We start from the raw sequence: 13,484 nt of genomic DNA, 5'->3' as shown, positions 1-13,484 counted from the left end.
GTGCAAAGAATTTATTCTTTCACGACAAAGGGCCATAAAGAGCATCCTTTTCTTTAGTATGATAAATTATATTTCTGTAATAATAATAATAAAAAAATTACAATGCTATGTTCCTTTAAGTTACGTTGCCAAATAAGTGCTAATTATTCCCATTGCCATTGTCTGAACATCCCGAGCCATTTACAACAGAAATGGAAAAGCTGCTTGAATAAATGTTCTGTGTTTAAATCACTTCCACGTAGCCTGAGAAGGTAGTTAAAAAGACAAAAAGAGTCCTTTTTTTTTGTGGGTATGCTTATAGACTATATTTCCCTTTGCAGTAAACTCAGAAGTTTGTGTGTTCAATGGAAGATAATTTGACAAACACCGCAATAAAGATTTGTCAGAGGTTGATATATAAAATATTTTAGTTAAGTTTCATTCAGACTGTGAATACAATATGGTTACCTGGAGTACAGTCACAATCAGAAATCTTAAAACATCATGTCATAGGTGCACAATTTCACTGGGAAGCATGCTATAAGATTATAAGGAGGAATATGTTGGCTTCAAGGAGCACAGGTACACCAGATGATACCAATGAAGAAAATCTGGGTAAAGTCAGCAAACTTGCTTATTCTATTGTGAATTCCTGAGTAACTCTAATCACAAAGTAGTAAACTACTGGCACGCTATCCCAGTGGCATTCATCAGGTAGATAAATACACCCATCTTGTTGATATCTGCACATTTCTAGTAGTGATTGGCAAGGTTCTCAATAACTGTGTGTGCATGGTTTGAAGCAGAGTTTGTATTAATTATAATGCGCACAAATACATCTGGGGAAAGGATTTACTCTCCACACAAATGCACAGAAACATAATCTCTTAACCACCCTGCATCTGGAGTGCCACCTAAAAGCTTTAGGAAAAAATGTTTTTAGAAGCCATTCTGCTCTCACAATAACTGTTAGCTAAAATCTTGAGCTCAGCATGCTAAGAAGTAACTAAACATACTTAAACTAAATTGCTGTAATTTGATAGGAAAAGCAACAGAGCAGGAAATCCATAAATTAGTACAGAGTTATCTAAATGAGTAACTTTCATCATCGTATTCAAGCTCATCTTCCTCATCATCCTCCAAAAGTCCGTATTTAAATTTGCGATAGACTGTGCCATCCTGGCCCATATATACAATGTCATCTTCTTCATCATCATCTTCATTATCTCGATCTTTGTACTCAATCACTTGATCTTCTTGGTAACTGGGACTCTCATAATAGTTGCTCACATAGGAAGGAAAGGTTTTGGAGTGATTTGTCAGCTTCTCATACCCACCTTTATTGACAGCCTGGGTTTTGGCTTTTGATTTTCTCCAGATGAATACAATGGCACCAATGATAAGGAGAAGCAAAATGCAGGTAATAACAAAGAAAGTAGTTTTGCTTTTCCTCTCTGGTGTTAGAGTGGTCCGTAATACACAGTCATCTACAACAGCAGTTAAAAAAAAAAAGATTAAATGAGCTTGTGTGTGTGGGTATGGTGGGGGGTATTTGTCTTAAAAGACCCAGTACAATGTTTAGGCCTGCTTACGTTTTTAAATGCATTCGACCTTACTCTTCCAGTACCACAACTGTGTTCTTGTAGCTGTGATGGTATAAGATGTAGGCAAAGTTGCTGGGATAGCTACGCTTCTTTATTAGATTAGAAATAATCAAAAAGAGGCAGAAAAGCTAACAGGCACACAAATGCATTTTGACAGGGTGAGCTTAAAATGCAATGATTCAGATGGCTATCCATTGAAGCAAGCACTTCCCAGTTACCTGGTTTATTAAATGCCTGGGCATTTAACACAGTAGCTGCGCATGAAAGAAGGTGCCGTCTCCCGCATCAGTCGCGATCGCTGTTATTTGTGTAAAGCCCTTCCTATTCTGCTGATGGAGCAGTACACTGTGATCGTGCACACTGTATGCCTGCAGTTCAGCAGTGCATTTTTGCTCTGTTCCCCTTTTGATTTTTAAATGCCAGCCTAGTCAGTCGTAAAGCCCTTCAGCACCATTACTGCTCTTCAGCATGGTCCTACCTTGTGTTTCACTGCAGTCACAGCACTCTGGGGTGCCTGCTAGGTCCGAGTTGCCGCAGCAGGGCAGGCAGCGGCTTTCTTCCAGGTAGAGCTGCATGCTGGCTGGGCAGATGGTGCAGTTGAGAGGCCCAGGTCCCTTGCACTCCGTGCATGAGCTGTCACATCTCTCACACTTGGGCTCGTCCTCCTTCAGACACAGAACACAAGCAATACACCTTTCATTTTGGATTCTTTGGACCTGACCTGTCAGTTCTGTCCTGTGTGTATTCTTGGAAAAAAAAGGCAGCTGAGAGAATGAATTTCCTTTCTAACTTGGGAAGGAGCAGAAATAAGGAATAAAGCTGACTGGAAATTTTCTGGCAAACCAGACTTTTATTAGACTGTGTTGGTTCTGTTTTGCAGAAACAGTTTAAATTCAAATACGCTTCTCAAATGCCAGATAGGCTCTACCAGATAGGAGCCAGATAGGCTCCTCAAATACCAGATAGGGAGCCTCTGTGTACAAAGACTACCAGAGATCGTCATTGCCACATCTACCTTGCAGAATGCTCTGAGCTCAGGTAATTCAAGACTTCCTGGGTTCACAGTTCCTGGCCTATTGGGAAAAAATTGCTATTTTCCTGCCATGGTACCAGGACCCCATACCCACTGTGAGGATCTGGAAACTCCAACAACCTTTCATCAGATTTGCTGTCCAACCTGTGAGGCTGGTTGTCCTGAATCGAAGAACCTGGGCAAGGTGAGAGGGTCATAGCGGGAGGTCCAGTTTCTCAGAGTCAAAGCTCGTACAAAGAACTGTGGACTTCTGTGGTCCCCAGCTCTGAGGCTGTTTTCTCAGGCTCACAGTTACGGAGCAGCACTGCGAAGGGGATATTCCAGGCCAGAGACTGCAGGGTGTGCAGCATCTCAGGCCAGCTGGCTTGCCTTGCCGCTATATCCTTGAACAAACATCTTTGGAAGGCAGTTGGTGTGGAAATCTGGAAGCTGGAGTGCCCAGGCTTGTGGCACAGACCCAAACCTAATTGTGGTCCTACTCTACTAAATATACAGCTCTGTTAACTTCAGCCTGTCTCTCCACTCGAGATTTCTGCCAGCAAAGCTGTCAATCAGGAATGCGGCATGATTTCTTACAGACAAAGCAGCAGAAATCTGTGGGGAAATCTCAGTTATACTGGAAGAAAAAAAAATGCTGTATTACTAATATAGCTGATTTTGTTCGCATGACTTTGGTATCATCGTTGACAAAGCTGTGCCTTCATATTTACAGGTAGAGGATTACTCTACAGTAGACAACCCCAGAAAGAGAAACAATGGTTCCTCTGCCAAGAGAAGAAAAAAGTAAACGTATTTAAAGATAAGCAGCCTTGAAAACTCAGAGAAGAGCATTCTGTTTTGTTTGATTGTGTTCAGAATTTGAAGTTCAGCATACGAATCACAGGAGAAATTGCCTACAAACAGGTACCTCTTGTCCTGGTGTCCCCTGGACTTTGTATTCACCTACAAAACAGTCCGAGTTGCACATTCCACTTAATAAACTGTAGCTCCATACACAAGATGTGCAGCTGAATGCTCCCTTCCCTAGAAAGGCAAATAAACCAACAATACTAAAACAGGAAAAATTGTCATCTAACTTCCTTTAAAAATTATACTGACCACTGCCACCAAAGAAAAGGGTATTTGTCAACAGCAAGAATCAGCGGTGAGGAGTCCAGCATGAGGAGGTTGGTATTAGAAAGAGCTTGGGCCTGGTCTTGAGGTTTTATGTGCCCACAAAGTGTGTTTCTTATGCATTTTGATATTCATAAAAAGCTGATTTGGGAATCAGTTGTACAGGGAAGTTCCGACACATTCAGAAAAATCAATTAGGTCAGCGCACTGAAGCGAAATTGTGGGAAACCTTGGCCAAATGCTCTCCTTCACAAAATCAATACTTATTAGACCTGCTAACTAACCCTTTTCAAACCACAATGAATTAGGGTATGTTTATGTTTGAATAGCAAAATAAATTCTTTAGTTGCATAGGAAAAAAGTTCTTCGCTAGGTGCAAACAGAGCATCATATGCACTTTGTGTGTTGGAGACTCTTTTTGAAGACAGATGCTACATGCAGTATTTCTGTGAAACATTGAAATGAAGGGTTTGTCCTACGTCTTAAGATGCACCTGTCCATTTCCCTGCAACTAGGCATTTTCTGCCATTGTCTGAAAGGAAGAAAATGGAAATGCAAGTAGTTTGCGTTAGAAGCAGTTAAACAGGTGAAGTTAGCAACCTTCTATAATCCAGTGAATTTACTACGTGATTTTTCTGAGCAGTGCAGGGTTTGTCTTCCTGCTCTTGAGAAACAAGAGACACCACAACATTTCTTTGCTCGTACATCAGCAATACAGACACATTTCAGAACTCCTACAGGTTTACTGTTTAGAAGGACTGGCTTGTGTTTCATCTTAGAGTCTCTGTAATTACGATAGAAAATCTGTCCTGCAGTATTTATCCCAAATAAAGTAAAAATCAATGGAAGTAGTCTGTAAATTAAAATGGCTTTTTGTCCCAAATCCAAGCCAAAATATTTCTGTTACTTTTAATAATTTTGTTATACAATTACATTTTAATAGTTCTTGTAGGTGGGTTCACTCTAAGGGTTATTTCCACAATTTTGAATATTGTTATGTTGCAATTAGTCATCTGTGCTATCCGGTATATCCAGTATATCCACTATCCAAAACAAATTTTGCATGTTACAATATGGTGTGGTCTAAGCTGCGGAGTGGCACCTGTTAGCCATCATCTGATGCTGTTCAGATAGAATAGGGGGCACCAAATAGTCCAAGGGGATTAATGCTGCTTGCTTCAGAATTGGATGAATTAGGAAAGAGAAGAAACTGGATACATAAGTGTGTCACAGAACAAAACAGGTGGTCTCTCAAACCTAACTTTGAAAAATACTTAACTATATGAAAAGCAGCGGGCAACACAGCTTTTTTTTTTTTTTTTGCTATTCGCCCTAAAGGTATGCTTTATGGCCTTATTGTTATCTTAAGTGTCGTTAGCTATCGATTTTCTACTCTTCCCTTTGCAGATTGTAAAGATGTGTGGTTGGATTTAGGTTCCTTGGCTTTCACAGGGTAACACATAGTAGGACAGCTCTAAGAGTGAGAGAGTCAGTCATTAATTCAGTCATTATTCAGTGTTTGTGTGAGAAACGAGGTCCAGCTCTGTAACCAACAGAGCCCTTTTCTTCTAAGTTGGTGAGCATCCTTGTGAGAGGCCTGGCTGACGGAAACTTCGTTAGCATTGTCAGTTGTTTCCCTTCACTGACTCGGCTCCGGGACAGCCCCAGCCCTCCCCGCGCGCGGCTGCCTTCGCGCCTGCGCTCTGCGGCTGGAGGCAGCCCGTGGGGAGCTTGGCAGGAATTCATATCCTTGCTTTGATCTTGATCAATCAACGCTCTTAAAGTAAGGTAGCAGCATGCAGCAGCCAGCGCAGCAAGTCACCCAGGGCCAGGGAGAGCCCGGCAGCCCCGGGCCAGGGGAGTTCTGCATCACCCACTGCAGCTACTTAGGTCATGGACAGGCTGGTAGTGCCGTACATGGTACATCTCTTTGTGAAGCGTTTGGAGCAGAGGGTCAAAAGAAAAACAGAGACGGCAGGTGTTTTGATAATCCTTGGCAGGTGTTTTGATAACCCTTTTTTTGGTCAAAGCGGAGCATATGCTTTTACCTTCACAAGTCCGGCAGGAAGGGTGGCATCTTTCGCAGACGTTGTTGTCCTTGCTTTCGTAGTAATACTCAGGACAAGAGCTAACGCATTCGTTCTTGGAGCGCAACAGGTACAAATATGTATCGCAGAAAAGGCAGTCTGTGGGTTGAGGCCCCATACACTCCTTACAGCCCTTGTGGCATCTCTCACATGATCCAGTGGAGTTTTGTGCAAAATACCTGAAACAGGTCAGATAGTCACGGCTTTGCATAAAGACTAGCAGTGGCAGGAAAACCAAAACATCCTTCATCCTTAGCTTTTACTGTGATTACACCAATGTATAAAAGTGATATTGATGTGATCACAATAAGCATTTGCAATCTCAGTGAAAACAGAATTAATTTCCTTTAATTCCGCTTAGCCATTGGAATTCAGCTATAAAGCAAGACTTTGTAAATTGAGGGCGTATAAAGCAAGATTTTCTAAAACCTAGGGTGAATTCAGACACAAAGTAAGTATATAAATAGGCAGGGCTCAGAAAACCTCAGCTCTGTTTTGGCTCTGCAAGAGATATCCTCAAGACATTGGGTAAGCACTGAATTTCTCACTGCTCCTGATGACCTGCTGTCAGATGGAAATTCAGAAATTTCATATTTCCTTTAGTGCACAAAGGCTTAGCCAAAGGATACCAGCACAGGAACAGTGTTCACCCAAGTTGTGCTGTCAGAGAAAAAGAAGAATAGCTGCACTGTGGGTTTGTTGAGATCTGGTCATTACAGACTTTCAATTTTACAAGATGGTAGCTGAACTTAGCAGCCAGCGTGATCATGCTGTACTGCAAAATGAAATGGACCTGAACCAGAAATCATAGGTTCACTTCCCAGATTTGGATTTCTGAGACATATTTACAAGAGCACACTGAATTAATATTTTGAAATTAAATGGAATCATATTAATGAAGTCGCTGTCTAGAATTATGAGTCCTCAGTTGAAAGGCATTTTAACGGTTGGTTTTATTATGATCCATTATAGACATTCACTCAATGCAAAAAAAAGTAACCTCATCTGAACTTCAGGTTAAGTGGAGGCTGCAAGGGGGCTTGAAAGAAGTGACACTGCTTCCTGTGCTCAAGCTGACTAACAGATAACCTAATATATTTATTTTGCTTCACACTCTTCTGTATAAACATAACCTAAGAGCACCCTTGGAGCGTGAGAATGGCCACACCACATCAACCTGGTGGTCCCAATCTGGGCACCAACTTTAAAGTTTTTTACAGTGAGGGGAGGTTTTCCACCATCGCTGTACTGGGACAACCTAAGAATTTTTCACCTGAAAATAGAATTCAGTTCTATTTCACTCTGAAGTAGAATAGGGCAGAGCAATCCAATTTCTCAAAGCTCTCCCGGTGATGTAGCTCTTAGCTAAAGATCTTGGACCTTACCCTGATGGACACTGGTTTAGGCATCCTTTTCCTTGTCTGTACCAGCCCGGTTTGCAGGAAAGGCACTGCGAGCTGTGTTTCCCAGTGCAAGTGACACAGGCACTGTGGCATGGGGAACATTGTCGCTCATCGCTGTCAGCGTAATACCCATCTGGGCATGTTTCAACACAAGTTGTATCTGCACAGGCAACAATGCAGAATAACACATTATATTCAGTATTAACTGCTGTAAAACATCTTATACAGCTATGCTAGAGCAAACTTTCTAACAGGAGATGCTGTTAGAGCGTGAACTAGAACAAGAAAAGAGAATGTTGGAATATAGTAATTATTTTTTGTTTCTTCTAAGTCTTATCAGTTCATTAGTCCTCATTTCTGCATTTTATGTACATTAGCAGGCTCTTCAGAACAGATAATTTCTTATCTTTGGGAAATACAAATGCAGAATACATAATAATGAACAGCAGCTGTGATTTCTTTCAGAATATAAAAAAAAAGAAATAGTAAATACAAATGCATAATACATAATAATGAACAGCAGCTGTGATTTCTTTCAGAATATACAAAAGACGAAATAGTAATTAGGAAACTTTCTATCTGCATTGCCATTTTCCTTAGGTTTCACTCTAAGCATCAAACTCATCGCATTCTGTGTATATGACAGATCTGATGGTAAATTTGAGATTTAATGACATTTGTTCATTGGTCCTTACCACTGTCTGTGGCTGCTGCTTTATGTTATGGGAATAAATACCTGTAATGCTGCCAGATGCACCAGGTACATCCCACTTTTTCACTGAAATTTCAGAGGGTCGTTAGAATAGGAATCTTGAATGAGAAGTTAGGACTGATGCAACTAACTGCAAGTGCATCAAGCTAAGAGAGCAGTGATGGCTCATTAGTAGCTTGTACTCATTATCTAGCCTGTCTTTATAGTTTTGCTGCTCGGGTTGCAGCTGGGCAAAGGAAGATAATTCCCCTTATTTCTATTTTTCTTGCAATTCTTTCTCCACTCCAGGATGTTTATTTACGTACTTCCATCAACTTTACCAATTGTAATGGTGCAAAGCAGCTGAGTGTTGATAAAAAAGACGGGTCTGATGCAAGACCTCTGAAAGTTAAGAATGCAAAATCTGCATCACAATTAGACTCAAAAAGCTCGGGTTCAGTTTTAATTCAAACTCTTTTCAGATTTCTCCTGCATGAAAGATCATTTTAATCATTTTTTCTCCCAATTATTTTCTAAAATTTTTGTTTGCTTTTTAAAGAATATGCAAAGAAGTAAAGTTTAAGTTCTGGGATTTTATATTGTTTACTAATTTGTTTCTGAGACAATACAGTCTTCTACTCCGAAGTCAGAAAAGTAGTTTTGTACCTCAGACATCCACTAGATACTGACCTAATGATCCATAAACAACTTTTTAACAGCTCTGCTTAAGTATTTCTTTGCTCATCAGATCTCTGCAGGGATTAAACAAGCTAGCATGAAAATGTGAGCTCTTTGTGCGTACATTTAAAAAAAAAAAAAAGCTGAGAATATCCCTCTTGTCTTTTTAAGGTCTTTGTAGGAAACAACAGGAACAGTATATACCAAGTAAATGAAACATACAAGTTTTGTTTAGCCATGGAGTTTGCTGCTGCTTAGAAGTCCTGCTTTGGCCCCTCTCACAAAGAGTTTCCAGGTAGCCCCGCAGAAGTATGTATCCCTGCACAAGTTATCTACTTGTCAGGTCAACTTTGCAATATTTAGATTGGCTGAAGCAGCCCTAGATGCTTCATAAAAGTGACAGAAACTTGTCTATTTCACGCTTTCAATGTAGAACGTAATCTAGAGTCAGGAGCAAGACACTTACTGAGCAGATAGCGGTTATTCGCACAGCTAAGACACAGGTGTTCGGTGGGTCCTGAGCAGTGGAAGCATTTCTTATGACAAGGCTTGCAGGTCTGAGTTTTCTCAACGTAGTACTCGGTGCGAGAGCAGTATCCAGATGCCACACAGTGCCCATCATGGTTCAGCATGAGGCCATTTCTGCAAGTAAGGCAGGCAGTGGAAGAAGAACAAGTCTGGCATGTCCTATTGCATGCTGAAATGGACAAACAGTAGGAACGTCACCATTTCCTGTTGCATTTCAGATTATTATTTCAGCTTTAATTTTGCAAGAAGCAGCCGTCATCTCAGGATGAGAGGCTGAGGGAAACAGCAATAGCTCTGCTTCTGCATAGTAAAACATTTACTATTTTCAATCTTACGCAGCCGGTTCCTTAGGTTTCCTTTTGCACTGTTACTGCTTTTGCTGAGCAGTGTCTTTCAGCATGGTGTCTCCAGCAATACTTAGCACTTTACCAGAGTGGTTGCCCATAATATTAAACACATCTAGCTTTGCTATCTCCCTCTCAGCTTTCTCCAATTTTTGCTGTTTTAAGCTATGCTTTGTTATTTTTCTGCATTAGCCATCTTCTCCAATTTCAGGACTCTGACAGCGACATTAGCCGGCACACACAGGCCCTTTTGGGATAGTTTTTAACCAGACCCACTTCTATCTCAATACCGTTCTGGGGAAAACAACAGCTGCCAACCTTGGCAGTCTTCAGTTTCTTCTTCATAGTAAGTCCCTTCAGGGCACTCTTCAAAACACATGCCACTGTAGAGGACAAAGAAGTCGATGGCACACTCAGTGCAGTCGTCCGAGTCCGGCCCGTCACAATCCTTGCAGTCTGCATGGCAGGGAAAGCAGTGCTTGTCTTCAGCATAGAAGTGAGAAGGGCAGTCCTGCACACACTTCCCCTCGTGCAGGAAGAACTCGTCCATGCACTCTACGTAGAACAGCAAACAACAGGTAAGCAAACAGGCAGCAAATTCTGACTTCTGTAAGTGAGGGAGTGAAGAAATCAGAAGAAACCATAAATCCTGCAGTGACTGTCATAACAGGAGGTAAGAGGAAGGTAGTGCTTTTCCATCTCTTTCCCCTCCAAACTGCCCAACCCTCCCACAACATCTTCTGTGCTACATCAAGAGACTGAGAAGCCAAGTCACCTGTTCAGCTTTGTTGGTATTAACCAAACCATGCTGCCACTGAATATAGGTGAACTTCTGCTGATTTATTATATCTGCATTATGAACTTCCTGCAAAATGAGGGATGTCCACATCTGAAGTTTTGTTTGGTTTATTATTAAAATATGAGTCTGGCTGGAATATATGGACCTGAATATTTGTCTTTGCACAGAGCTGTGATTCAGCTGCTAATTTTATTATGAGTACTTGGTTTAATAGCTTTATGATTTTTTTTTCATTTCATCCATATTTATGCTTCCAGAATGGGTTGTTCAATATTAACTATCCTGGAAATTTTTGTGGAGGCATTCAGACTCACCAGGATATCCAAGGCTTTCCTAATATGTTTCATTACAGAGATTTCATTCTCCACATGAGTAGTCATTTGCAAAAATGGTAAAGAGATGTAAAGTTCAACCAAACTAGCAAAGAAACATTCCGTATTTCACATTGGTGTAAATGTGTATGCAAGTTTTTAGGCGTGGATACAATAGAATCAAACCAGTAGGAATCTCCAAAGGACAACAGGAACAGGCAAAACAATGTGAAATCTTTACAGATTAACGGTTTAGACTGAGTCTCATCATAAAGCACTGATTGCTTAGCCTCTACCTTAGAGGTTAGCAAATATATATACATCCCTTTTTAAATTTTTCTTCATCACAGAATTTCTTTTCAGATCTGTGTTTCTGTCAGTCTGTCTCTACACGGATCCAGATGGATTTTAGCCAAATCAAGACCATTTCTTTCTAATACCTTTGCATATTTGATTGTGAATGCACTCCTGACACATTTCAGGACAGTGTTTGCAGATTCCTTCAGAGGCAAAATGCTTCTCTGAACAGGTAGGTTTACATTTCCACTGCTCCAGAAGCAAAGGACTTTTACAGGACAGGCATTTGGTTGCATTTCCCATGCATGTCTTACAGGATCCACTGCATTCCTTGCAAGTCTCAGAATCATTAAAATATCCCCTATTGAATGAAAACAAACACAAAGCAAACTGCCGGTCAATGTATAGTTATCAAATAGTCCAGGCTATAAGAATATATGAGACTTTCCCAGCACACACATTTCACTGGATCAAACAGGTTTCTCACACAATTTGTTGCCCATCCTCCACTTACATCCCCTCTGTCTGCGAGCAGAAAATGTGCATGGTTAGTGCTGTGAAGGGAGTTTGGCCTTCCTTTGTTCTTGTACCTACTTTAAGGGATCTTGGACTTTCTTTCTTGCTCATTTCTTGATTTTCCCCTTACATAAGATCTATAACGTTTGGGAAAAAAAAGATGCAATCTTGCACAGCTGATTCTCAACAGCAATATCAGGGAAAGACAGAGAAGTATAACCTCAATGGCCCTAGAGGGGACAAAGAGAAGAGAAAACCCTGAAAGTGTGAAAGCTGGGAAGAATAAGGAGGGCTGGTATTAAAAAAACCCCAACAAAACCAGGATGCTTAAGTAGTACCTGCGTTTAGTGACAGCAAGCTGGAGTCGGTGAAGAGGGAGCATGTTTTGCTGGTATGTGGTGTGAGAGCAACCGTAGACAACCATGGTTGGGACTATTAGTCATAAAGAAAACACAGCAAGAAATTTCACCTATATTTCAGGAGAAGAGGGATAAAAGGAGAGGCTGGATGCAATCCAATCTGCCTACACTCTCAAAACCAAAATGTTAGAAGGTTAAAGGACAAGCAAGTCTACATTTTGAGATTATTGCTAATCCATATGTATACAGCCATTGATTAATACTATGGAAGCAGTTGACACAGAAAGTAGTCCCAGGACATGTACTTCACAGTAACAAGCTCATTCTTCCTTGTAGAGGGGGGGAGATGATCTTTCCAAAGAAAGGCTGAGGAGATGCTGTAGGAGCAAGGTTAGAGAAAAGATAAGAAGAGCTGTGCCTGCCATCTATTCTTGTCTTCTTTTTTTCTCCTAACCTTTGTCATGATCCTGCATCTATTTCTCATGGTCCTGTCTTCTTCTCTTGTTCCAGTCTTGAGTACTCTGCCAGCTCAGTCTTTCAAAATCCTCTGTCAGAAATTATCAGTGCAACAAGTCAACCCTTTCCATCCCCTACAGCATGACCCAAAACTAAAAAAAAACCAACAAAAAAAATCTCATATAATCCTCTGCTCCAGTGGAGAGTAGTTATGCCTCAAGAACTTTGCCTCAGAGGCTGAAACCAGAGTTTAACGCTGCTGAATGATGTCTGGGAAGCCATTATTTATAGTCTGGAATTTGGGAAAAAAGGGAATAATAACAGCTGAAAAGACTAGTGATACATGAAAAGGTTTAATTTTGTTATACTGACCCTGTGTGGGATAACTGAGGGGAATGAGTACTGAGAACAGACATATTAATGCCAAAACCTTATCTTCGCTTGTATGCCGTGATTTCTGATATTAAATGTTGTTTCTGGAATAGGGTAGGCTTTAGTGCAATTACTTCGCATTTACTGTGACATTTGATGATCAGAATCTGTTCCACTGGCCGTTATTGACTTATTTGACAAAGTTAGCAGGAAAGTACTGCCAGGGAATTTGTACTGAGAAAATAAGAAGGCAGGAGCTGCACATCTTTCTAAAGAAAAAGGTTAATTGAGCAAGATCTTCATAGCACAGATTTTATGTGTATATAGATGTATGATGAATGCTGATGGAAAAATCACAGAAACAGGAGAACCTGATCTACTCAAGTGCCTGATTTAATATCCATTGCAGTCAAACGGGAATCTTTCTTTTTGAATTACATTTGTTACAGGAAAATGTAGAATATAAGCCAAAGAGAGAAACACATCACTAAGCACTATACTTCCATAGCAGGACTTTAGTACATCCACTTTCTGGGTTCACACCCCTGCTCTGTACTACTTTGAGGAAGGAACAAGTTAGGGGAATGACTAGAGGCTTATTTTCAGTCACTACAAAGAACCATTTTGAAATACCATGAAGTCAATACTATTGAAGTCAATGGGAGCTGCACCATCTGTTATAGGATTTCACGTCTAGTTTCACTTTTGATTTTTCACTTTTTCTTTAAGCAGGAGAAAATGCTGTTTATTCAGGCCAGCTGAAAATGACTTTTACCTTGCAGTAGTTTCTGGTAGCTTAGGTTACATTAAGGTCTCCCTTGAAAGGTCTATAATGGATCCGAACTTTAAAGAGAAGGAGTACAGTGAGAAAATGAGGAGCAGTCATCCAGCAGGAGTTACTTACTCAGGGCATT

The 13,484-nt window shown here is 40.7% G+C and overlaps 1 protein-coding gene across 1 annotated transcript; it reads right to left on the bottom strand.

Annotated features, from left to right (window-relative positions):
- Nucleotides 1–1,062: 1,062 nt before the first annotated feature.
- LOC104081306 (proprotein convertase subtilisin/kexin type 5-like) lies at nt 1,063–11,807 on the bottom strand. The gene is made up of 9 exons (XM_009584001.1): nt 11,722–11,807; nt 10,574–10,676; nt 9,751–10,067; nt 9,055–9,230; nt 7,202–7,379; nt 5,778–5,995; nt 3,524–3,639; nt 2,062–2,248; nt 1,063–1,466 (listed from the first exon to the last, which is right to left on the bottom strand). Exons 1-9 carry the CDS (start codon nt 11,805–11,807, stop codon nt 1,063–1,065), a joined length of 1,785 nt encoding a protein of 594 aa, XP_009582296.1.
- Between the last annotated feature and the right edge of the window lie 1,677 nt (nt 11,808–13,484).

The sequence above is a fragment of the Fulmarus glacialis genome, unplaced genomic scaffold (genome assembly GCF_000690835.1).
Source record: "Fulmarus glacialis isolate BGI_N327 unplaced genomic scaffold, ASM69083v1 scaffold1848, whole genome shotgun sequence".
Taxonomy (NCBI): Eukaryota; Metazoa; Chordata; class Aves; order Procellariiformes; family Procellariidae; genus Fulmarus; species Fulmarus glacialis.
Note: the sequence above shows the minus strand (reverse complement) of the source record. Positions and strands in the feature narration are given on the sequence as shown.

What these genes read in the sequence shown, in the direction of transcription:
- LOC104081306 (XM_009584001.1), bottom strand. Translation starts at nt 11,807, where the DNA reads ATGGTTGTCTACGGTTGCTCTCACACCACATACCAGCAAAACATGCTC. An exon ending in CTTGCTGTCACTAAACGCAG is followed by an intron (nt 10,677 to 11,721) that starts GTACTACTTAAG and finishes TTTCTTTGCTAG; the next exon opens with TTTGGTTGAACTTTACATCT. An exon ending in CTGTTGTTTTCCCCAGAACG is followed by an intron (nt 9,231 to 9,750) that starts GTATTGAGATAG and finishes CCTTACTTGCAG; the next exon opens with AAATGGCCTCATGCTGAACC.